The 26942-nt window shown below is 39.5% G+C and overlaps 1 protein-coding gene across 1 annotated transcript; it reads left to right on the top strand.

The window, feature by feature from the left end:
* The first annotated feature begins 7590 nt into the window (after positions 1-7590).
* On the top strand, positions 7591-23657 carry sap130a (Sin3A-associated protein a). Its single transcript, XM_042483701.1, has 21 exons — positions 7591-7681; positions 9298-9425; positions 9509-9774; positions 12134-12301; positions 12396-12522; positions 12638-12753; positions 12843-12967; positions 13577-13724; positions 13818-13908; positions 14008-14112; positions 14247-14388; positions 14556-14671; positions 14860-15153; positions 15258-15429; positions 16476-16574; positions 16691-17052; positions 18132-18377; positions 19084-19209; positions 20520-20623; positions 21019-21132; positions 22202-23657. The coding sequence occupies exons 2-21, from the start codon at positions 9314-9316 to the stop codon at positions 22358-22360; spliced, it is 3192 nt and encodes a 1063-aa protein (XP_042339635.1). The 5' UTR covers positions 7591-7681; positions 9298-9313; the 3' UTR covers positions 22361-23657.
* The last annotated feature ends 3285 nt before the right edge of the window (positions 23658-26942 follow it).

The raw sequence follows: 26942 nt of genomic DNA, 5'->3' as shown, positions 1-26942 counted from the left end.
CATGCACCCTCCTTTTAGCTCTGTTTTGGGCCCCACCAATTCCTGCAGGTAATCTGCTCAGTGCTCTATGTTCTATGTTGACATGTTGGTTGCAAATTTTGCCTTTGGTAGATAGTAATTATTTGGAGTTTGCATATCTGTGCTAATGAAAGCCATGCGACGGGATGATTGTTTTTTGAAAGTTGGCCTTTTTATTTCAGTCACGTCCACAAACAGATAGTGAAATGAATGAGAACTTGTGACTGCAGCATTATCCTGGATAATAAAACATGTCCGGGCTGATAACTGAAAGTAATCTGAGTTTCTTATCTTTATGTTCATATTTAAAGCTGATTGCCAGTGGAGAACATGTTGGCCTATTTGAGTGAGACATAAAGTTTTGTGACAACACTATTGCATTTGAGAAAAAACATCATAAATGCCAACTACAGTATTTCCTCTTTGTCGTACCAAGATTTTTAAAACTGAATATTCCCAAAAGGTACTTCCTGGTTTTTACCGTGAACAAGATAACTTCAAATTTGTAATAAATGAGTTATGAGAATATGCCACAGAAAAGTTAGGTATAATAAGCTTAAGCTTCAGCTGACACCTTTTTGGTCTATGTTTTGTTTGTTTTTTTGTTTTTTTAATGGGATGGTGGTCTTTATTCCTCAATATGTGCATTCCTTTAGGAAAAGTATTAATAAGGACCGACACAACCAAACAACCAGCCAGCCAACTAACCAACCAATCAGCACAAGCAAGCAACCATCCAACCAGCTAGTTTAACCAACCCAACCAGCACAAGCATGCAAGCAAGCAATCCAACCAACTAACTAAGCAATCCAACCAACTAGCCAAACCAATCAGCAAATCCCAACAACCAACTAGCCTAACCAACCAACACAACCAGCCAACTGGCCTAACCAACTATCTAAGCAAATCAACCAACAAATCAACCAACCAGCTAGCTTTACCTGTTTATTGTGCTGTTTGTTGTGTCTTATTGCATGTTTTTTTTTCTTGACCAATCTCAGTATCAGCAGAAGATTAATGTTCTTGTTTCACATGATGTAAAAATTGCCAACCTGCTCAGATTGCGGACAGTTTTGCTGACTGTGACAGCTTAAATTCTGAGAATATGTTTATATGAGCCTGTAATGCCACTTAGTGCAGAAAGTTTGAGTGAAAATGTAAACTCCAGATAATGTCGAGTCTGATTTATCTCAAATTCTGTTGCTAATTTTATGGCTTTTAGAAACATTTATCATTTCGGATCTTTCTGATAGATTTCCAAGAAGTTCGGTCTTTACATACAGAGATTCCTCTGCAGACTTTTAATGTAAATATTTTTGCCTCCTTGTTCCCCCTGGTGAGCTCGGGATGGCATTCCATAGATGCCACACATTTTCCTCCTGCTGCCTTTACTTGTTGTAGCCGAGTGCCACTTTTCTCAGCCCAGAAAGGCTGCAATAATAAATCTCCATCTGCTCAATCTCTTTTTTCAGCTGTAGCACCTTGGGGTTTGTGATATATCTTGTTATTTTTTTGTCCCCTGCGTGCTCAGACAGATAACATTACAAACATTTCGTCCCGCCGCTGATGTCATTACATGTAAGACAAGATCCCCCACCAAACTGTGAGATGTTGGGGGGCTCTGTAGGTGAAAGGTTATAATGACGTGCCAAGTTTGAGCAGCTTCTCAGGGGGTGAATCATTCCTCTGGACGCTTAAGTGTCCTAAAAAAAAGAAAGAGGCATTCAGTCCTACGTACATACATGCATTCCCCACACATCTGGAGTCCTGCAGGGATGACGGTGATTGTTGCATTTATCACCATGATTTCACCACTCAGCAACTGTGAATGGTTCTCACTTGACCACAGCATCAGTGGATGAAGAACAGATGTCAGTGGAGTCGCTCTGAGATAATGAAGAGTTTTGTTTGTCTGAGACGGGCTGTAGAGTCATGTGAAATAATGTGCATTCTTCAGTCTTCGCTCTGCTTATATTTGCCTTGCCTGTTGCACTTTTAAAGTCATGCGCTGTTTGTATCATAATGTGAGTAAATCAGTGTGTCTGGCAGCAACAGAGGGGACAACTGGTAACAAATCATGTGTCTCCTTTTGAGCATATTTTGCACTAAAAGCCTATGAGAAATACTTGGAAAAAATAGCTGTGCAGCTCTGTGTTTTGCCTTAATTTCCATGGAGATTCCAAAACTTCCTGCCTACAGCAGTCATGGAATGTGCCCCCACCCCCTTAACTTTTCCACATAAATCAGGGCACCGTCCTCTAATTTTAGGGCTGTTACTGAGATGAAGCAAACCTCTCAGATAGCTAAGGCCACTTGCAGCAAATCTTTAAGCCCGTGTCAAATGCAACATTGTGCGGCCGGTGAGCCGAAGGTATGAAGGTGTTTTGCTTTGGGTGTTAACTGTAGCCGAGCTGCAGAAAGAGCACCACACCTGTTCTTCTCCTCCGCCACCCCCACCGTTATCTCCCATCCACTTCTCACATGTTTCAAATATAAGATAGAGTTTAATAATAAATTATCTTTTTTAAATTTTCGGATAGTACTTGACTAGAAACTTTAATGTCAGATGAGGCTTGCTAATTAGATTTGATCATTAAAGCTGCTTTAATCAATACTTTTATCAACAAATGATCAACATACTAAAGTATATTATAAAAAGGGGTTAGTTTTAGGGTTAAATCCACACGAGTCTGCAGTTCCCTCAAGTTCTACAGAGAGTTTTAGTTTGTTTCAGCTCATTGTTTTGGTTTTAAGGCCTTTACTGTTCTGGTGCAGTCATCAACCTTTCCAGAAGCAGCTTTTTAAAAAAGTTGTACAAACCCACTTTATGCTTTCTGCAGTATGTGTAATTATCCAGTTGTATGCTAAATTGTTTGCCATGGTGACTTTAAACTGCGATAGTATGTCAACTTTTGCGTTAACAGGCTGTTCTGCTGCCCCCAAGTGGCCACAAAATAATTGCTATTGCTTTAAGTCGGATGACATCAGTCTAAGGCCACATTTACATGAGATGAAAACAGAAAAGTCTTTCCTTTGCATTACTGGAAAATTAATATGATGACATTAATTCTTGTGTATACAGATCCTCAAAAACAACCTAAAACGCTGTAGGATGAATGCCAGGCCAGTAGTTGGCGGCGTAACTTTATAATGACTCCTCACGTAGGAAATCCACACACAAGTGTGAAGAGCAGCCGTGGCGTCACCGTTCTCAGAGGATCCGTGCACTGTCAGTTTAGGGTTTCCGTTTTCAAAAGATTACAATCTGGAAGCCGGTTCTAAAAGTTTGCATTTTCAGAACGACAAAACGCTATTGTTGTGTTGACAAAAAAACGGCTCCACGCGTCACACATGTCAGCCTAAGCATTATGCCTACTATTGTTGAAGACAATGTCAAGAATTTCCCTCTCACCTGGCTTTCCTACTTTATAACCTGTGGCAGTGCAGTTCAGAGGATGAGATTTCAAATTTTGGAGACTGGCAGACCTGAGAAAAGCTTTTGCAGCTTTACTTACTTACCAACTGCTATTGTGTTAAATAGGAGTCCACTTTAGTGTTTCTTTACAGTTAGTTTTCACACCTGATGCAAACCAAGTAAATGTTTTTGAACCATATTTTCGAGTGGACTCAGTCACAGATCGAGTGTCCAGGTGCTTCACCTTTAGACTGTAACTCCTACTGCTTCTTACAGTCTAATCCAACATATGTCTGATGGCCCCCTAAAACACTCAGGGCAGTGTTTTCATGAGACATGCACGAGGCATTTAAACTGTGTGGCTGGTAACAGTCTGAAGCTGCCAGTGGTTCCCAATGAATCAACTGAGCTGCACAACCCAGAAAAACTGATTCACTGTAGGAAAGGAATGAGTGCGTGAGTCAAAATGTTGCATGTCTGATGCAACACAGAGAGACGTGCAGCAGAGGCTGATCTGCAGGCTAAATGAACACAATGGCACCTGAGTCAGCGGTAAAGATCAGACACTGTGTGGCCAGGTGCAAGCTAGTTACCTGTGACAAGTCCGTCTGTTTAAGTCTACAATGCCAGTGAGTAATTTACAATGTAGACGAATGAATAAGTGGGACATTAGTGTGTGTGAAATGGCAGAGACCAAAAGATAGAAGATGAGTTAAAGGGTGTCAACGTAACTGTGAAAATCCCCCATCAGTCAGCACATGTTAAAACTTGGATGTGACACTAGTTTGGTCTCAGCTTGCCTCGATCAGTGCAGCTCAAAGTCACCCCTACAAACGTCTTTTTGACCTTTTATCACATCTTAGCTCAAAATCGATTCCAGTGAATTTCATGACAGCCTGCATCATTTTCTTAAGAAGTCAGAAATGCAATCCAAAGAATGTTTGTATGAGGGTTTTCCAAGTTTTCACTGAACCCTTTGAAACCCGGATTGGCGTCACATCAAATTGACATTCATGTGCTGCATTCAGATGCCTTACATAAGTATTTCAATGAGCAACTTGGAAAGAAATGTCCAGTAAATTGCAAGAAATTTGTATCTTTAGATTAGATTTAAATTAGATCTGATTAGAATGACATATTTGAAGTTATTTTAGAGGATTATTATACATTTTTGATATTTTTTTCCTTGTTATTTCATCGCTTTTCTTGTTTGTTTGTTTTTTATCTCATTATTTTTTTAATTTTAAGCATTTTGTTTTTGTTTGTTTGGGTTTTTTTGTGCTTTTGGGTTCATTTCTTCTTAAGATGCTGATTGCCTTCTTCCCATATTTTTGAATAAATTCTAACCAAATTTTCTGGGTTTCAAAGGGTTAAAGCAACAATACCAACAGGTGTATGTGAGTGAATCACAGCAGCTGGGGAATTCAGGGGTCATGCCTGAACATGCAGGAATGTTTTATACAAGCCTTTATGGCCCAGGTGTATGTATATGAAGATGTACCTGAGTGAGTAGTGTTCTCTCGGGTGAAAGGTCAGTCATGTTAAGACAATCGTGAATCACCAAAGTTGTTTTCTTTTATCTTTTTCAACCAGAATTGATATCATAAAAGATTCTCAAAATGTGAAAAATACAGATTGAGATTGCACAGAATAGAACAGAACATATGATCGTTGACTAAAAAAGGTATTTTAAAGGGACAGTTCCCCCCAAAATCAAAAATACATACATGTCCTCTTACCTGTGGTGCTATATATCAGTCGAGATTTTGGTGTGAGTTGCAGAGTGTTTGAGATATCGGCCATAAATTTGTATGCTTTCTCTCAAATATAATGGAACTAGATGTCTGTAGTTTTACAGAAATTCAGCCGCACACTCTTCCAAAGCAGAGTCTTGGAGGTAACGAGAAATCCGTCGTGTTGAATTGTAGATGTTTTTTCAAAACTGTATGTTTCGATCTTTTGTCTATGAAGCCGAAGGCGATTTCTAGTTGAAGTCAACACATTCATTATTTTCCTGTTGCACTTTTACCCTTGTTTTTATGGAAGAAAATACAGTTTAGAATTTATGTCTGAACAAAGTGCCAACAGTTAACAACTCAAGAGCAGAATAGCCTCAGGGAGTGTCAATGTTTGACTGTCAAGGCAAACAACAGAGATGTTACTTAGGAAAATAGCCGTGGCCTGTAGATGCAAAGATAGTCACGGATACAGTCACTTTAATAATGGATGAAATGGTGGAACTAAAAGCCGTTCATCATAGTAATATCTCTAAATGATAACCAGAAAAACTGGGAATTTCCAGACAGAGAATCTACTGAACCACGCAGTCATTGACACTGTCACACGTTGTTTGACCGCTCAATGCATGACCAAAGACACAATTTCTTAAGATTTACACATCATGTAAACCCTCTGTTAGTGATAATGATGACAATGCAGGAGTCTGTGCAGTTTTGGAACGTGTACTCAGAACAAACTGCCCCCAGAAAAGTGTCTGAAAATATTCATCAATTAGGAACGCGCATTGTGAAAAGCCAATATGACTTGTCATGGTAGGCAAAGCACATCTGTTACTAATAACATTAACAATGACTCTGTTCTGTCCACGCGTAATGAGCCGGGACAGCGTGAGAGTGAGACAGCATACACAAGACCAGGACCCTGAAACAGAAGCAGCACCATGGAATTACAGCCATCATTAACCCTTTAATATTATACACACTTAAAATGAGCTTTTCAGAATCAGGCTATAAATAATAATACACATTAATATGATTTTCTTCTTTCTTTAAGTTTATTTTTTAACCAACATCAGTCCTAAATATCAAATATTAATTCATTTTCTGAATTTTAACCCTTCAAATGCTAGGTTTTTGTCATGATGTTGTCACTATGTTTTTAGATGAGCAACATTGCAAAATTGATTGTGACAGGTCACTTAGTGGAAATACCATTTATTTACTAGAGATATAGAGCATGGTAAAAAAATTACGTCATCAGGTGGAAAATAATAAAAATGACAAATTCCAAGGCGAAAGCCCAGAATGACACCCAGAAATAAAACAATGCATGTCTTAATGCTTTAATAGCTATGGGATCAACAATTGCAGCTGGAATGGGTTTCTATGGCATATTTTTGCACTTAACAGTATGAATGTAACAATTTTGTTCACAAAATGTATTTAGGACTTATTGTAGGAACTGAGCTGCAGATTATAAAATAAAACAAAAATAAAGAATCTTGTCAAAATGTATGCTATATGTGTGAACACAGCAAAAATTATCCAAAAATGAAGAATGAAAAGGGTGTAAAATGTGCCAAACAGTGCATAAGGGTTAATTTTATTATTTACACCTTTGTTGTCCTTTTGTCACATGTCAAAAAGGCCTTTTTATTGATCTTCTTCAGCTCAACTCACACATTCTCCTTCAAACAGACCTGACCTGAAGTCACACAGTTGAGTCTTGATTTCTGTGGTTTGCTGCTGCTCCCTAGTGTTGGATTTTAAGTAAGTAGGCTTAAGTAGCTTAAGTTATTGTCCCTCAGAAGCAAAATCAGTTTCATTTTCTGCTTTTTTTCTCTTATTTTCTTATGTTCACTTGAACTGTACAAAAGAATGAGAATTTAAATTAACACATGAATTAATGAAAATAGCTCCGTAAGGTTTTCCAAAGTAAAGGTTCCTCTCATGCTGACACTTTCTTCGCATGTATTGCAGACTGCCTCCCCCGTTGGTTCAGTGTAATACACACACTTTTTCATTAATTTATTTTATAGGTAATCGTTTAAATAAAACGCCGATAAAGACCATCTTGAAAATGCCAAATATCCGCCTCAATAATCGGCCAAGTCGACAATCTCTAAACCGCCAATGAATATCAATATATTTAAAAATGTCCTGATTTTTAAAATAATAGTCTGCACAGCTTTTGGTGGCCAGCAGGTCGACTGCTAACAGGTTAGCTCCGGTGCTAACTCGGCTTTTTCCGTCGACCACGTGACTCTGCAGGTCGGTCGTAGCGGTTTCCCGAGAGTCCCCCCTCCTCCCTCTTTTGCTGGTTAGAACATTTCCGGAGTTCTGATTGGTCAGCGGCGCTAGAGTCTCTCCTCTGATTGGTGGACTAAAACAGGGCGGTTCGGTTCTTCTTCAGCGTTCTTCCGGCTTACATGTTGGGGGAAAAAAAGAAAAGACGAATGGAAAAATTGTAATCCACAAAACGACCATTGCCCAGTACCTCCGCGATACGGTAACGTCCACACACATGTTGGAAACATGTTTGTTTGCTTCGCCTCGTGAAGTTTACGCCGTTGTGCTCTTTAGAAAGTTCAGGATATTGCTCGAAAAGGCAAGCGGCGCAGCGGGGTTAGCATTCAAATGTTAGCCTGCTGCTAAGCTAAACTGGCTAACAAGGTAGCTTTTTTAGTTTTTCACATGACGGTACCAAAATTAAAAATCACTGTGGGCATTTTCTGACAAAATCGAAATCGCGTTTAGTCGTTTTTATGAAAGCAGTCAAAAAATCTTGCTTGCAGTTGGAGGTAAACTTGATATTTGATAAGAAACGATACAGTTGTTGTTGGGCAGTTTTGTCATATGTTATTAGCCTTATAACGGTTAACAAAGGTCCACAAAAATGTTAATATCATGTTTCTCACAGTCAAGTGTATTTGTAAAGGTATCCACTTTTTATCAGCAGCACTCGGTTCATGTTATCGACTTGCTCCTTTGCTAGCTGGTTACCATAATACGCTACATTAGCATGTTTATGTCCCCGCGCTGTCTTTTAAGGGTTAAGCTGACAGCCTTTTATTGTTGCAGCATTGTCCAAAATGTTTAATAACAACAATACAATTATGAAATGATTTTAAACCCTTAGATATATTCGGTAGTTGTTACATTTGTGGCTAGCAGGCTAATGCTAATAAGATGGAAACCGCTTTCTTACAAAAATAAAATAAGTTACAGCTTGAAAAACATAAAGCAATACACACTAAAAGGCTTTTTGAAGAAATGTAAAAAAATACGAGGGCGTTTTTAGTCTATGCAGAGAAGATATAAGATCCTAGTTTATTTTAGTTTGATTGTGATTGTGTTTATGTTTTCTGTAATATGTTAAATATGACCGAGCTTTTCCTTGTAGTTGCTATGTATTGTGTTGTTTTTATATACCTCACTATGACACTATACTATGACACTGACTCTCACAAGCTTTAAATGCACAGTTGGGATTTTTTTGAAGTGGGGTTGTATGTGGTATTTATCCGTAGTTTGTGTGTCACATACGGTACATGTCAGTCTGCATGCTCCCAGTTTGGAGAAGCAGGCTGGAGTCCGACACAAGAGCTAAGCAATGAACTGCTGGGGATGGGTGTCATTAACATATTTAAACCAACTAAAAAAAGGTGCAAGGTAGATTTTTCAGTCAGTTTTTAAAATGTAGTTTAAAAATAAAAATTAAAAAGTGTATGCTATATTGGGAGTATCTTTACTGTTTTATCTTTTTGTCAGACAGCCTGGTCAGATGGGGAAGCCATTTACGTCTTCAGCTCCCCATCTGTGCTCTTGTCAAATCCACCAGACCCCATTGACAAAAACAGTAATTTAAGCTTGCTGAACACTGGAGCTGCTGGTCTACTGCTGCTTTAATCAGTTAGTTAGTCAGTGTTCTTATGCGACTTTGGTTAATACAGACTAAGCCCTCGAAGCACCAAAGTCACACAACAACACAAAGTAACTGATCGAGGCAGTGGTAGACCAGCAGCTCCAGTGTTCAGCGATGTTAAATCACTGTTTTTGACAATGGACTTCAGTCTTCAGTATATATGCCACTGAAATTAATGTACGATCTTGACACTATTTTAGGTCATAATTAGTTAAAATGAGCTCCCAGCAATTCCCCCGACATGGGCTGCCTGCCTCCAGCGGGGGAGCACCTCAGATCCCAGCTGCTGGAAACCTGGTGTCTGTCAACCAGCCATCAAATCCACCAGGTAACTCACTGACACTGAGGTGACTCAGTTTATTTCATGTGTGGCGAAGAAGTAGATGTTAAATTAAACTGTTTTTCCCTTAGCTGGTGCAGATGCAGACAGCAGTCGAGATGCTGACCACGGGCCACAGGATCATCCACCTGCCGGGGGCGGCACAACCTTGGCGTTCAGAGATGACAAGCAGGAGACCATGGTGGTCCGACCTTACCCACAAGTACAGACGCACGGCCAGCCACAAGCTGCTCCGCAAACCGTGCCCATCCAGCCCGGCACGCCTGTGACTGTACCTGCCTCCTCTGTCCACCTCCCACAGGGACAGCCCGCAGTCCTCACCGAGGGACAGATGAAGGTGATGATTATTACCTGTCACAGTTATAAGCTTCATTTACATGATAACCCTCTGAAACCTGAGCAAAAAAATAATAATAATACAAAAAAATTATAGAAGGGAATGAGCAACTGAATAAGGAGTGGCTCAGAAATTAGCAAGAAATTCATAAAAAAATATGGGAAAATTACATTTAAAAAAGGTAAAAAACTGAAACAATTAATATGACCGTAAAAACAAAACTTAAAATTAATAGAATATTATATGTTCGATGACATATTTTGAATATATAATCCTAATAATACCAAGTGTAGTTTCTGAACTCCTCTCCATTTAAAAACAAAAAATGTAATGAATTTCTTAATCTCTTTCCATTTTTAACATAGATTTTCAAGTTGTTTTCTTGTCACCTTTAACCAATTTCTTGCAAGATGTTCATTGACTTTTCCTGATCTTGTAAAGAGAATTTAAACCTTTTTGCTCAGGTTTAAAAAAAAAAAACATATTAAACTACAGTAATGAACGAAGCATCTTTTCCATCTCTAGTTTGAGTAAAACACAGTTAGATTGTACACAAGTTATCAAAGATATAATTCATACTGCTGTTAGAGAATAACATGTTGCTGCTGGTTGACGAAAGTTGATTAATTCACTCAAAGTGCTGAATCATAGCTGGCTCATGTAACCTTTCTGAAGATGAAAGCTCTGATTGTTGGGATGAGTCAGGGCTAATAAGAGACCAGCAGTCTGTGCTGATAATCTTCAATTTTGAAACGATTCATGATGCAACATTTTGCTCTCCTCTTACCACCCTCGTCCCTCCACACAGAGTAGGAGATGCACAGCGTCAAAAGGCTATGTCTGTTTGGGCTTGATTAGTGTCAGCTGGTCCAACACTGAAATCTGAGATCAAACTGGGCAGAAGCCAGTGACCAGTTAGCTCAAGAGGAGGGACAATGGGATGACCAGTGTAGCTGCTCCCTCTAGTTCACCCAAAGACATAAGGCGTGTCTCTCGTTTTACATGTTTTTATGACACAAGCATGCGGTCACACATGTTGTCATGTTGTCAGTCACACCGTCAGAACTAAAGTCACAAAATATGATTAATACAGAAAGTCTCAAAGAATATTGAGAACAAATTCTGCTGCCTCATTAGTGTAAATAATCAAATTAGAAAATTAAATTTGAAAAAATCAAATTAGAAAAAATAAAACTTTTTACCTCATTGGCCACTCTAACTTAGAGAGGAGAGCAGAGGCGGCGCCGAGCGTCTTCACAGTTCGTGATTTTATCTTCACAATTCATCTTTTCACTTAATCACTTAGCTCACTGATCTCCACACTCCATTTTAACACTGTGCCAGCACCGGAGAACGGCCTGGCCGAAACATCATAATTCTGCACGAAGGGGAAAAAAATCACTTGTGGTTGTTTACATTTCTTTAACCCTTTGAAACCTGGATTGACATTACTTTTCTTGTTGCTTTTCACAAGCATTTAAACCTTAAAAATATGAACAACTTGATTTTATTTCTTTCAAAAACATGAAAAAACTTGTCATGAAATGTCCTGCAAATTTAAAAGTAAGTAAAAGGTTGCAAGAAAATAACATGAAAATGACTTCTATAAAAGAGAGAATCATAAGTGAATGATCAAATAACTAAAAGATATTGAAAAATGATATGTATGATTCTTCTAATTAGACATTATATATATATATATATATAGATATATATATATATATATATATGCACCACATTTTAGATGTTTAATTATAATTATTTATTTGTTATAATATTTATTACTTTTTTTTTCTTTTAGATTCTTTTTCAGGTAGTTTCCTTTTTTTTCACTATTATCACGTAATATTCTTGTAACTTTTTACCAATGTCTTGCTGTTTTTTCACTAATGTCTTGTTAAGTTGCTTATTGCCTTTTTCTCATGTTTTTAAAAGAAATAAAGCTAATTTGCTCAGGTTTCAAAGGGATAAAGCATCCTTGGCCGCCCTAAACTCAGGGTGCAGCGACATGCTCTTGCAAAATGGTGTTGGGGAGGAACTTGTTTTGGTGGAGCATTTGTACGTGGGGACATTAAAAACTGCTAAGTGTTTAGGTTGCTAGCTTAGAGATTGTTGTTGTTTTTCAACAACAAAAAAACAAAGTGTGGACATAGTTCTGGCCATGCAACACCAGTTTCACTTAGTGATGGGGATTTTTAAAGTGGTAACACACAGACTGGAGGGTGAGGAGAATTCTGTCTGAGACAGGTGGCCAATGGCAGGCTTATACACACTCTACATTTTTTTTCTTGCATTGTCCTGAACAGACCCCAGCGATATTAAAAAAAAACCCAGTAATGTAATGTCTGTCTTTTTTTAGGCTGTCCTGAAGTCACCCATGCCAAGCCGTCTTATTGCACCAGCACCAGCTTCCAACCAGGGTCACATCCCCATACCCCCCAAGGTGCCTGGTCACATTACCGTCACCATAGAGAGCAGCATTGCTCCAACGCCATCTATTCCTGTGGCAACTATCAGTGGTCAGCAGGTGAGTGAGTGCGCTGAGAGTCGGCTGTTAGCGTGTGTTATTGTCTTTTTGTTGCTGAAGACTGAAGTTGTGAGCTGATTTCATTGTGTTTCAGGGTCACTCCAGCAACTTACACCACCTGATGCCGGCTAACATTCAGATCATTCGGGGCAGTGCCCCTGCACTTCAGATCGGGACCCCTGCGGTCCCTCCCCAGACCTTCACATCCCATTTACCCAGAGGTATGCATGTCATAAGAGCAGCATGCCAAACAGCGTGATGTTTGAAACAGAAGTCCTTTTACCACTCACTTGTAGAAGTGCATTTCTCTACATCAGTCTGTTTCTCTCCCTGTAGGTGCTGCTGCCGCAGCTGTCATGTCCAGCTCCAAAACTGTCCTGAGGCCAGCCACTGGAGCTAGTGGAGGCCCCGGCCAGCCCACCGTGCAGCACATCATCCATCAGACGATTCAGGTGCTCTGATGTACTTTCACCTAAAGAAATGCTGATATAATGTTTTACAAACATTGTGTTCATCATTGTCATTCTCCCACCGTCCACAGTCCCGCCCTGCTGTAACGACGTCGACAGCCGTGCTTCCAACTGTGGTGGCCCCCATTTCAGCAACTAGAACTCAGTCCCCAGTTATCAGCCCAACAGTCACACACTCTGCAGAGGTGGCGCACGGGTAAGTAGCAGTCCAAAAATGATTTGATAAGTACCCAAGTAGACCTGTCATGATTATAACGTTATCAACTTATGTCTGTTTTATCTATATTCTATCAGATGTTAGACACTAGTGGCCGGAGGCATCACTTGATTTTGTTTCTCATGGCCAGATTTTCTATCAAGTCTCATTACTTATTCTTTTTTATTGTTATTCCAGGCTACTCCTGTAAATGTACTAGAATGTTATATATGTATTCTTGGATATACTAACGGTCGTTAATTACCTTTGCAAACACACGTTAAATGTTTTTTCACTCTCTAATTTAATGGAAGGGTATTTGCATTATTGTGCCTACATTATCATTTTATGAGAGGCATAAAATTATTTCTGGGAAAATATATTGTCTAGCAAAAATAGTTATTGTAACAGGCCTACATGTTGCTTCATTCGATGGGTTATTTAGAGGCCCGAAGATGTGAAAATGTCCATGATATAGCTAAAAAAAGCCCAAAAGGTAATTAAAAAGCAAAATGTGTTTTTGTGCAACACTCCCATTCCCTCTGGAGTTTTATCAAACCTTGTCTGTGCCTGACTGATGCGCTAAAGAGGGAATCATTTTCTGTCCAGGCGTCCAGGGCTGACCATTCACCCTCCTCCGGCCACCGTCAGCATTCAGAGGTCTCAGACGTCCCGTGACACCGCCACACGGATCACGCTGCCCTCTCACCCTGCTATTGGGGCTCAAAAGCCTCAGCCTCCACACACCATGACACAGGTTATTGCTTCCTGACAGCTTCCTGCACAGATGATGAATATATTATTTCATAACATGACCTAAATAAGTGCCCTTATTTTTTGTTCCCCACAGAAGCCCATCTTCAGTCCTGTGACACCAGTAGCTGCAGCAACTGTGGCCCCAATTGTTGCCACTAACACTGTGCCATCAACAACCACAATAGGTATTATAACTTTTTCCTGTATTAATGTCTACAAGGAAGTCACAAAACTTTTTAATGTTTGACCAAAGAAACAAAAAATTGCAATTTCTTTGTGTCTAGGCTCTGTGCCACATACCCAAATGACCAGTAACACTATTGTCACCATGACGATGGCCTCACACTCCTCTCATGCTACAGCCGTGACCACCTCCACCATCCCCGTTGGTGAGTTGGCTGTTTGGTCTCTTTAGTTGGAACACTGCTGAGTGCTTTATAAGCAGGAGGCGTTATTTTGATCCGATTTTATGATGTGTTTTAATTCATCCTTTTTCTTAATCGTTCCTCTGTGTTGTTTACAGCTAAAGTGGTCCCTCAGCCCATCGCCCACTCTTCATCCCGTGTGCAGCCCGACTACCCCGGAGAGAGAACCAACCTCATCCCCATCCCAGGTCATCGGTCGTCTCCGAACCCCGTCACCATGGAGGCCAGAAGTGACAACAGGTGAGCACACTTTGTTGTAGTCTGACTCATTGACACGTCTATACCAGGAGAAAACAAGCATCCATGAAATGGGCAATTTGTTGTTAATAAAGATAAGTTTGATATCTGATGTAATTAATTGAGATAATGATGAGTGTTGCATTAATATTGTCTATTTTCTTTTGAAGGCCTTCTGTTCCTGTGCAGTTCCAGTATTTCCTGCCGGCTTACTCCTCGTCGTATCCTCTGACACACACCTACACGCCCATCAGCAGCTCTGTATCTACCATCCGCCAGTATCCCGGTAAGCTCTGCTAACCAATATTTTTTTAAGGGAAGTCACAAGTAAACTTATTGTTTGTCTAGATATATAAAAGCTTGGACTGTGACCAATTGAAACCAAGTATGCTGAACAACATGCTTGTGAGATGTGAAACCTGTCATTTCTTAGCACACAGATCTAATTTGAATTGTATTTTCCCTCCCAATAAGTTACTCCTCAAGCTCCAAGCTCAGCACTGCCCACCCAGGCTGGAGTAGGCGTGGCGACCACTGTCCATCTAAACCACATGCAGCTGATGGCAGTGGATCGGATCGGACTCCCCTCTGCACAAATCAGCACCCAGGGGATCCAGCCTGCACCAATCGCTGCGCAGGGCATTCAGCCGGCACCGATAGGAGTGCAGGGCCTGCACACGTCTGCACCAATCGGCACACAAGGACTGCAGCAGGCACCGATAGTCACACAGCAGCAGCAGCAACAGGCGCAGTCTGAAGCAAAACCGGGTAATTACTAAATCTGTAGTGCCTTGTACTTGAAATGACATATTGTTGATCAGGGCTTTACTAGGTGTTTGGCTGTTTTTAACACATTTTTTTCCTTTCTTCAGGGGTTGTTTTGGCTGATGGCTTTGTAGCGAGTCCCATCAGCAGCACATTCAGCACCACCCAGCCGGTCGCCACCATGGTGCAGGCACACACGCAGGGAGGAGTAGGAGGAGCTCCCACCCTGGTCTCCTCCCCGAGACCCAGCATCCTCCGCAAGAAGCCCGCTAATGAAGGGTGAGTGTAACACCTGCATGTGAGACTAAAGGTCTCGTGCAATAATAGTAGCATATTCATCTCCCAGACCTCTCTTACCCTTTTTTCATAAGGTTGCTCACATGAGTGCTCCAATATAGTTTTAGCAAACTCTCTTAACTGCTCAAACGTGTCTTTAATTGCTTGTTTAACACTAATGAATGAGTATCACTTGATTATTTACAGAGTTCTTACAGACTGTGGTTACCCCAACTCACTTAAGTTAAACCTAATGTGTAAACAGTGTTTGACACCGCTTTGTACAGACCACAAGCACACGACTTTTTATTGTATTGAGGTTAGAAATTCCTGTGTTGTCACAACATTAACGCAGATGTGAAAGATGTGGAAAGACTGACCGGTCAGAGCAGTCTGAGCTTTTTGGGAGGGGGTCTTGAAGAGACAGGCACTAAGGTGTTACAGACAGAGGGTGAATACAGGTGTTCCAGCACAGACAATATGAGGAAAATAAAATGTTTTATTGAAGATTTAAGCATGTAAACGTGTTTTTTTGAGATGCACAATATTGTTTTTTTTCCTGATCTATAACAACTCATTTTGCTAATAACCAATACCGATATTGATATATCCACTTTTTTCCCCACCTACATCAAGTGTCTTTTGTCGTGGATTTTACATTATATTGTGTTGGCCCACCAGCAGATGGAGACATTAAACAAATGCTTTTCAATGTATGTGGTATTCATTCATTGTGCAAAATAAGAAGAAGCATGTTTGCAAATTCCAATATAAATTACTTTAAAGAAAATATCAGCTAACACTCATGAAATGCTGATATTATCATGCATCCCTAATGTTTTTAGTAGAAACCCAAAATGCTAGTATAAACCTGAAAATGAGCGTAATAGGTCTTCTTCAAACTGGGCTTTTCAGCGCCACACAGTCACTTTATTACAGGTTGACTGTAGCTTCAGGTTCCCCAAATAAAGTTTAGCAGAAACTGGTAAAGATCAAACAGGATGGTGAAATGTTTCCTTTTTACTAAATCAGTCTTACTTGTGTTTTAGTTGTGTTCGTAAGAATCTGATCCCCGCCCAGTCCAGTGAGCCCAGCGCCGGCAGAATCGAGGGTGGCGTGCGAGGAGCAGGGTCTCCCCGACCTGCAGGGTGAGCCTCTGTCACATTAATCGCATCACTGAATGAGTATCACTTGATTATTTATTTATGTTCATTATAAGTTATGATACGAGTCTGTAACATTATGCTTTTGATTTCTCTCTCAGTGTGAAACCTAAGGCTGAGGTGCACATGGCAGTGGCCCCTCCTGTCATGGCTACAGTAGAAGCTCTGCCGTCTCAGGGAGGAGAGCAGCAGGCCGTGTCCTCTAACGCTCAGCACCTCGCCCAAGCCATCCCTACCATGCTTGCCACACCAGGGCCGGTCCCTCCCTCCCAGCCCTCCACTGTCCTCTCTGCCCTGCCAGCAGCCATGGCTGTAACTCCCCCAGTTCCCGCTTCAATGGCCAACACTGTGGCCTCCCCCACTCAGCCTGCAGCCAGCAGCACCGCCGCCTGTGCTGCCAGCTCTGCCTGCCCAGATCTGAAAATTAAGCAGGAGGCGGAGACTATGGACACCTCGCAGCCAGGTGAGGACATCAGTCAGTATGTTTACATAATGTTAGAAAAAGTCAAATTATTGTGTCAGTCTGACTAAAACTGGACTTTTAAACACGTAACCTTGTTAATCTGACTCAAATCGGACTGAATCAAATTTCTCTAAATTGGACTACCACACCCAGACAATTCGATTGGAAGTCGAGCTTTTCAGTCATGTGCACACCTCAGTCAGACTGGACTCTGCGTTCTGAGTGTGCTCAGCGCACGCACCAAGGGAGGCTGCACCAGCCTCCCTACAGATGTCCCTTCAGATAGGGACTGTTTGTTATTTATGAGGAGGGAAGTGGTGTTGTAAAACAGGCAAGACATTAAAAAAATGTAAGCACTGAGGAGGGACTTGTGTTTTTAATTTTGGCTCAGGTGAGGAACATACAACTTGAAAGGTAGTATTTTGTATTTATTTTGAATAAAAAATAGTGACACCCCCCACCAGCAACAAAACGTAGGCTTTAGCTACCTAAAACCTTTACCAACACAACAGCTGATGGAGGCAGCGGTAAACCAGGAGTCTGGTGTTTTTGATATAACTGCCTCAAATCTCCGTCAGTAAGGGCTGTTTTATGGCAAGGTGAAGGTAAAGGTAAAGTATTCTAAATATAGCATAGGCTACATTTTAACTAATTTAGATTTTTTTAGGTGGCTTGAGAATAATCAGTGAAGGCAGAGTTTGCTCAGTGCAGTTTGATTATATGTATGTGAAATGTAAAGGCAGACTGCATGGCTAGGTGCTTGATTTTATACACTTGTGGCAAAGGGACTGAATTAAACACCTGAATTCAATGATTAAGAGGTGTGGCCCAGGACCTTTGTCCATGTAGGTTATGTTGTGACTGAGCAGATTTTTTTAGCCTGTTTATTTGCATTTTTTGCAAGAGGTCTGTGTTCTGCACAAGGTTGTAGTATGAACATCTCTTGAAGTCTGCATGTGGTTTCTGTGTGCCTATCCTCAGGTTTGGACTAGTTGAAATTAATGTTAAATTATAAGAAATGGGAGGAATGTAAAGTAATATACACAAAACTAAACAATGTGTTTATCTCTTCTCCTCAGATCCCAATGCAAACCTGTCATCAGCCCCCGCTCTCACCACTCAGGCCTCCACCCTGAACACTCCTGCCACAGGAGATCTGATCCCCGGGGCCTCGCCGAGGAAGAAGCCCCGCAAGCAGCAGCACGTCATTTCAACAGAGGAGAGCGAGATGGTGGAGACCAACAGCACAGACGAGGAGAAGGCTCCAGGCAGGCCCATCACCGGCAGGGCCGAGAGGCGCGAATCTCCACCAAGGGAATACGTTGGTATGTAATGTGATGCCATCCATTGTCACAGAAGGCGGGTTTCCATTACAGATTTAATGTTGATAAAACACAATGTGCAATGACTGCGTTTTTACAGTGATGTTTTGCAGCTTGTCTCACATTAATAATCCAAGAAACATGGTGATGGATGTTCAAAACATTGGAGCTTTATTTCTGTTCCAGCCACTCCACTAGCCGTCATTAATTCCAATCGAATGCGACGTAGGCGTGATATGCGAGCGTCAGTGGAAAGACGAGCCCCTCATACGTGGCTGCTCCCACGTATGAGGGGCTCGTCTTTCCATTGTCGATTTCTGGGAGCTGATAGTCCACGATTTCACAGACTAATTGTGGATTTAAAACTTCCAGATGATCCACTCAACTTCTGTCGAGTTATGTGATGCAGCTCTTGTAGCGCCTGCTGCATCATGACCGAGGGAGTCAGTTCCTACTGACAAGTGCGTAACCATAGCATCGTGTGACCTATAAAAGCAAAAAAAAGTGTTTCCATTGCAAGTTTTGCAAAATATGTGTTTTTGGAATCGCCTGAATTACCACCTCATGTGAGCGTAGAAACTTTAAAATCACCATGTTTCCGTATTTTATTTATGCAATTTCAATTTGAGTAATTTGAGGGTTTGGAAACCCGCCTGGTGATAATGATGATGTAATCTGCATTTGTTCAACACTTGTTTTCGTCTTTTAGATGAGGAAGGAGTGCGTTATGTACCAGTCAGGCCTCGACCGCCTGTCACTCTTCTGCGGCACTACAGGAACCCCTGGAAAGCTGCCTACCACCACTTCCAGAGGTACAGCGACATCAGGGTCAAAGGTCAGTAGCTTCCTGCTCACACTAGTGTCTATATTTTATGAGCAAATGAGAAAGATTAATGGAGGCTTTTTATGCCTCCGTGCTGGTGACAGCCGTGACCAGAGGCGTTAGGTTTTATGTCTCATTCTCATGAAAGCGGTATCTCAGGAACGCCTGGAGGGAGTTTCCACATATTTGGCACAAACATCCACAAAGGTCACTTTGACCTAACAAAAAAAACATTTTTTTCCATAAATCAAGAATTCATACACCTAATATGACAAAATGTCACACAGATGTCTGATAGGATAAAATTATGACGTGTTTTCATAATATTCTGCAAAAACACTTTTCTGGCTATTACTCAATGTAATAACGGGAGTCGAGTCATTTCATGAGATACTTCATTGATGACACTAATCCTGAGACCGCTGACGGTGTAGATCCTCTGTGCTGTGGGTTACGCATTGACGTTTCAGAACGTGTAGCTTATTTGCAGAGATATCCATATTTGAAACACTGTTTATTGTCATGATTACAGCTTTGTGTTGTATCCTGTTCCTCTGGTAGAGCTCATTGGTTTCACTGATTTTGAGCTTCTGGTGATTGTTTGTTGCAGCATTTGACAAAACTATCAGCCGTTGTTCACTGGAATCATAGATGTCAATATGGTGATAACTTCCATGTCACAATCGTTGAATATGTCTTTTTTTTTTACTGTTGAGTTTCTGTCGGATCTCAGCCTCAATGCCTGCCTATCACAATCACATTTTAAATAACACAGCACCGTCACACAAACCACATAAACTTAATGGCATGAATGAATTAATGGATCACTGCAGACGCTTGCGTAACAAAACCACTCACACACTTCACAAACAATTACCCTGCGTTGGGCATTATTTACTTTATTTTTAGGCTCACATATAAGAACATATACATACTAATAGCATCTCTGTGGTTATCTGAGCATTGATGCAGACTTTACTTCGACCTGTTTCTCTTTGCAGGAGATAAACTAAGGAAACGCACAACTGATATTGATTACACTATTACACTAATGTCTTAGAGAGCCTGAGTTACTACACACATTAATCGGCTCAACGCTACCCTTTTTGCTACTAAAATAACATAAATCTAAGTCACAACAAAAGAATGAGAAAGAAAATAAGAGTCTTTTAGTTCATGCTTAACACTTAAAATTCCTTAAAGTGTTCGCTCCATGTTTGATATGAGTTTGGACAGACATGGATGTAACCTGTAACTTGGCATACAACTGCGAGGCGCTATTTGTAGTTCTTTCTAACAAAAACCTTTTGCTTTTCTCTCAGAGGAGAAGAAGGGCAGCTTGCAGGATATGGCCAACCAGAGGGGAGTGGCATGCAGAGCACAAGGCTGGAAAATTCATCTGTGTGCTGCACAGCTCAGGCAGTTGGTGAGTGCTGACCCCTGACCTGCAAAATATGACTCTTTGGGATTATTTATCTTAACGTCTTCTCAAAATTTTAATTGATCCTGCTAGAAGCTAAGTTTGATTTGTTGTAAGACAGACAGATTACATGTTAGTCCAAATATATTGTACTTTGTTTTATTTTCAAGAGAAATTCACATTGAACTTGCTACAACAGTGTGACTACAATAATATAAAACACAGTATTGGTTAAAATTAAAATATTTTAAGAACCTAACCGCATGAAAGACCAAAACAGGGTGACAGCGGGCTACTTTTGTCCATTTTATATTCACTGGTGTGATTCTGTGCAGAGAGAGCATCGTCTTTCATTTTTTGATTGGATTTCTGAAATGATGTGTTTTTTATTTGATCTGTAGTCGAGTTTGGAGCATGACGTGTACAGCCGCCTCTCCACCCTTCAAGAAGGCCTGATTCCGAAGAAGAGAGCCGGCTCCGATGACGACCTTCACCGAATCAACGAGCTTATACAGGTAAGATTGTTGTTGCAGACCGACACCTTTAAATATACATTAACTGCTCAGATGTTTACCGTCTCTGCTGTAGTAACCGTTAACTCACAGCACCAGAGACTGGAGGAAACGGTATGTGGCTTCACAGACGAGTTAGTTGAAGAGTGAGTCTTTCGCATTAACTCTGCTTCCCTCTCCAGTGGACCAAACAATGCTGGTTGATGGAAAAGAGGTTACTAACTGCGGCGCAAGTGATTTTTTAGTGTTTGTTTTACTGCAAAAATCCAAGAGGTTTTATTAGTGGGCTATATTACAGCTGTGTGGTTAATTCAGATATAGACTTTCATCTGAATTAAAATCTTCGATTGTCTTCCAGGTCCAAATGTCTCACTGTAACATGCGATTATTTGAGGCCAAAGTGCCACACATTTTAGTTTATTAAAGTTAAATTTAGTTTTGCCTCTACCTCTGTGTCTCTTGATGTGTATAGTGATGTTACGGCTCTTTTTCAGTTATCTCTTGAAAATGAAAAAAAAGATAATGACTCAATCTAAATGAAAACAAGGCTGAGAAATAATACTTGTGTCACAAGATACTTTTTCTTTTTTACTCTTAGTTCTGAAAGCTTTTTTTTAGTTTTTGTTTATTAGTTTGTATTGACAGGAAAAAAAAAATTGAAATATTTGCGATGTTGAATTTAGGCAAAGCAAGCTTACTAATGTAGCACATTTCAGCAACAAAAGAATTTAAGGTGTTCTGCATAAAACATCAAAAGCATCAAGACTAGGTGCAAAAGAAACACATTATAAAAGGGTGTTTAAAAACTCTTTATGAAAGAACCAGAGAATCGAGAAAAATTAAAATATCCCACGAATAAAAGTTACAGTGCAGTGTAAGAAATTAATAATTACTTGATGTGATAAAAGCAATAAAGTTAAGTTAATACGTTTGGTTGAAGGTTTCACTGTACGAGTGGGATTTATAAGGTTAAGGAGGCCTGCTGTTACTGTTGCTTTCTCTTCCCAAATTATTGTTTTTATCAACAAGTTTTGCCTCCAACCGCTGCAGTAATCCTTGCGTGTGTCCTCAGGGTAACATGCAACGCTGTAAGCTAGTGATGGACCAGGTGACCGAGGCCAGAGACACCATGATGAAAGTCCTCGACCACAAAGAAAAAGTGCTGAAACTGCTCAACAAGAACGGCGCCGTCAAGAAGTCCTCCAAACTGAAGCGTAAAGAACGGGCGTAAGCTTTGACCTCCTCGTCGACAACCACCGCCGCCACCGTGACCCTCTCTGGAGGGTCGAAGGAGCTGCTCAGAATCTGGTGCTATGATTTGCTGCAGTACAATCGCACGCACCCTCCCTATCTGCCCGAGAGCAGACAGAGAGAAGCGACAGGACGGCTTCAAGAAGCAGAAAAACCCATCAGGAATAGGTTCTCATTCAAGACCCAACGCACACATCAAGCGTGGAGCATCGTAGGTTGCGTTAGAGTGGCCAACTGGACGGCCCAGTCACTGTTTCCCCATTTTTTTTTTGTTAATTTTTGAACATCCCAGAGACCATTTTTACTAACTTAATTTCTGCCTCTTCTTTTAAGACAACGTTGGAACTGGCACATTGTGTATCTCCGATGTTTGGCACTAAATGCAGTTAAAACAGATGAAAGTTTTTCAGTTAAGGCGAACAAACCTGAGAGTTACTGAGCGGTCATTTAAAAAAAAAAAAAGAGTCCTCTAGTAAGATGTGTGTATACAGACTAATCGCAGTCGTGCTCTTTTCATTAATCTGTGCCTTCATTTTGTCGGTGTACATGAAACGGACGGGGAAAGCTGTTCCACGTGCTGTTGAATATTCTTAAAATATCGTCACTGCTTCCCCTTTTTTCTCCGAACATCCTGCACCTGCATTTTTCTATTTTTGATTGTCATTGTATGGGCAGTTACTTATTTTCAGCCACAGGTTTAGCTGTAATCTAAAAAAGATAATAAAAAACTGATGTGGGTTTAGATTTAAAAAAAGAACTCGAGGAGAAATTAAACATGGCTACTTGATTTAATATCCAAAAAATGCTCTTAAAGGATAAGTAGTGCCCTTAGATGGTTATTTGAAAGCGAGAACATACCACATACGCATAAGGCCAAGTTAACCCGACATTTGAACTGCCACGAATTGTCTACTTATTCCAAAGTCAATGGATGTCATGGTGATATAAACAATATTTTCATTTAGTTTCAAAAAGTGAAGTGCTTGAAGGAAAGAGAGCGAGTATCCTGGAGCGATCCCACCGCTGGATTGAATTCGTGTAAATCACTGTAAATGTGCTTTCGGTTTTCCATTGACCTGGTTCTTTCTTTTCAAGTTTTGTACTCGATGAAACATTTTGTGCCGTGTGATGTGCTGCCGCTTCATTTTGCAGAGTGTAACGATAATGACGTTATGAGATGAAGTGAGCCCGAGACATCCAGCTATTGTACATTGTTTTCGTCTGTGTAATTATAGTAAAGATACGTAAACAATACCAAATACACTGTTAAGTCTGTATATCACTGTGTTCACTATCAGTGTGTTTTCCTTTTACACTTGGTTGAAAGATTTTTTTTTCTTTATGTCACTTTAATTTGTTTATTTCTGTTTTTTTTTTTTTTTATGGAAGCCTATATTTTTTCCAATGTGATGACAAAAAAATATTCTGTGAGTCATCTCAAAACACTTTATCAAGGTTATGTCTTTGCAAGAATGACTCAGGATCACAAAATCTTGACTTAATATCTCAAATTGTTTACATGGCATTGTAAAATAATGATTTATTGCAAGTAACGTCTCATGAAAAATTGACCTGGTATCTCAAAATAATGAGTGACTATGTTGAGATACTTGAATCATATAAAGAAGTTCAGTATGTTTTATAGTCATAATTTTGAGAAAGTTCCTCAATTTGAGATACGAAGTCATTATCTTAAGTTTCTTATTCTAAAATGAGTCATTATTTAGAGAAAGTTGATAATTTTGAGAAATAGAGGTCATTCTTTTGAGAATTTGTCTCATTATTTTAAAATGAGTAATTTTGAGAAAGCTTTAGATTCATTTGAGTTACTAAGTCCTTATTTTTGAGAAAGTTTCTCAATATTTTGGGAAAGTTTCTCATTTTAAGATGTCATTTTTGAAAAAAAACTTTACATTTTAATTTGCTAAGTCATTGTTTAGAAAGTTTGTCATCATTTTGTGATACGAAGTCATTAGATTGAGATAGTTCTCATTATTTTAAGATACAAAGTCATTTGGAGAAAGATTCTCAATATTTGAGGAAATTTCTTGTTTTGAGTTGTCATTTTTGAAAAAACACTTATTATTTTGACATTAAGTTGTTACTTTGAAAAAAATTCTCTATTTTGAAAAAGTTTCTCATTAATTTGAGACACGAAGTCATGATTTTGAGAACGGTTCTCATACTAAGTCATTCTGTCAGATAAGTTAAACTTTTTTTGAGTTATGCAGAAATACTTTGAGAAAGCTGTTTGTTGTAATGAGTTACACGATCATTTTGAGAAAGTTACTCATTATTTTGAGTTGCTTATTCATTATTTTAAGAAAGGTTTTCTTTATCTTGAGATAGGAGTCATTGTGTTGAGATAAATTAGTATTTTGAGAAATGTGCTTGTTATTTTGAGTTGCTAAGTCATGAATCTGATGAAGTCTCTAATTATCTGGAGATATTAAGTCACTGCTGAGATAAGTAAGTCAATATTTTAAATATGTCAATTTCATTATTGCGGGATATTAATTTATTAATGTTATTTCATTAGAGTTTTTTGTAATGACATACAAGATGTTTTTTTATTTATCACATTAGCAGGAATTGCCTTTTATAATTTTAAATATTGTATTCGGTTAAAAAAAAATGAAACCACATTCCGAAGTGGATAAACAGACCACGCCTGAAGACAGATAGTGATATTGCGAAGTTACTGCTTTACAGTATCATTAGCACTATCACGGGCCATCTTAAGGAGCGTGCTCTGACCCTTATCTTCCTGGTTTACTTCATTGTCTTTACATATAGTTTGACAGTATGTAAGAAAAGTCTCCAGTCTTCTATTCAAGCCCTTTTTCAGTGTTACACATTTGCAGTCCGATCTGTAAATATCATCCCGGCCATCACAGCTTGTTTGTGCTGATTTAAACCAGTAAGACCATTTTGCACATCTCCAGCATGAGCTCAGTCATTCCTCTTTACTATCTGCTGTTTACGACATAATTGCCTCGAAGTACAGCACAGCGCGTTGGCAGAACTCGACCTATGATGACTGGTTTATGGAGCAGGAAAAGTGGCTTACTGGCATTTGGGTAATTTGGATTCCTCTTTGGCGTGATTTCTAACACCAGCGACGGGATACAGATTTGTCAGGTGGTTGTTATTATACAGTATTTCTAAAAACATAAGCAAAAAATGTATCTGTTCTTGTTGAAAGTTTTTTGATATTATTATTTTTTTTGCCATTGACAGAAGTATGTTTTTTATTTAGTTTATAGTAAATAGCTGAAGCCTTGTCTCTGCTTTGATTTTCACTATCCACAGTTATTTGTCTGTTAACATGAGATATTTACCAGCAGTTTACACTTATTTTGATAAAAAGTGTGGTGGTTGGTGACACTGACGTTCTACATTTGCAGGAGCAAAGTCAAAGAGCCATAAAGAGGTGTTTGCTGAGAAAACTCCCTGCTTCCTGCTTCACAGTCATTCAGGGAAAAGTTTCCCGAGCAGCAGCAGCAGCAGCAGAAGAAGAAGTTTTTACCCAAAAACACAAGCATTATCAGGTAAGAGTCGACACGATACACGCATAACGACCGCTGTGAATCTGTCGTTAAACTGTCTAAAGTACGTCAGTGTTTCAAAACAGCTAATTTTAGTGTTTAATTTGTATTTTTTAAATGATGAATTTTAAATGTGATCTGATAGTGAGATTCTGTATAAAATAATTAACAGAAGTGTTTTGAAAATGAAAGTCATACTGATGTCATGCTCAATGTAGATTTTTTAAGGTGTCCAGTTAAAATTCAAAGTCCAATGTTCAAGGAGCCCAAAAATGCATTGCAATTAAAGTTCTTTTTTTTTAATTTCAATAACCGAACAAGCTTGTGAGATAATTTAAATTATATTATATCTTAACTGCATATGTTGCTATGTATAATTTGAGTTATGGTCTACACTGTTAAAGCTCTCTGAGGTGCACTGAGTAGATCTAACTGTCACTAATACTGGCTGGGCCGCAGGTATTTGCAGTAGTGGAAGAAGTACTCAAGTCTATAAAACCATCATCTTAAAAAATACTTTACAAGTAAAAGTCCAGTCTTCAAAATGTAGATATATCTACCCCACTCAAGATATAAAGTAAAAGTACAGAAGTAATATAAGTGAAATGCACTGAAAATGTCAAAATTTAACAAAGTTATTATGCAGGATTGCTTCTATCACAATGTTAGATTACTATAGAATATTATTCTGTTTTTATCTGTAAAATATATGTTAAATGTTGTAGTTTGTCAATGTGGTGCAAAATTTAGATAATTTGTTGTGGTTAGTACTATAGTACAGCATCATATCATACAAGATATGAAGCATTTTTATGTAAAAAATAACTGCAAGGATCAGATAAATGCATAGACTATAAAACACTGGATGTAGCCACCGTGACGTCGTCCTGTGCTTTGTGAACTCCGGGTTTTGGAGCCTCGAGTTTGTCAGTTTGGCTGTCGCCATTCTGGGTTTTTGGAGTAAAAAGACCATATTTGGATGAGAGATGGTCCTAACCCGAACCATTTTTGCTA

Source organism: Plectropomus leopardus, chromosome 3 (genome assembly GCF_008729295.1).
Source record: "Plectropomus leopardus isolate mb chromosome 3, YSFRI_Pleo_2.0, whole genome shotgun sequence".
Taxonomy (NCBI): domain Eukaryota; kingdom Metazoa; phylum Chordata; class Actinopteri; order Perciformes; family Serranidae; genus Plectropomus; species Plectropomus leopardus.
Note: the sequence above shows the minus strand (reverse complement) of the source record. Positions and strands in the feature narration are given on the sequence as shown.

Excerpts from the sequence above, each read along its gene's own strand:
- sap130a (XM_042483701.1), top strand. The coding sequence starts at position 9,314 with ATGAGCTCCCAGCAATTCCCCCGACATGGGCTGCCTGCCTCCAGCGGG. Across the intron at positions 9,426-9,508 it reads CCAGCCATCAAATCCACCAG|CTGGTGCAGATGCAGACAGC; the intron begins GTAACTCACTGA and ends TTTTTCCCTTAG. Across the intron at positions 12,302-12,395 it reads CAACTATCAGTGGTCAGCAG|GGTCACTCCAGCAACTTACA; the intron begins GTGAGTGAGTGC and ends ATTGTGTTTCAG.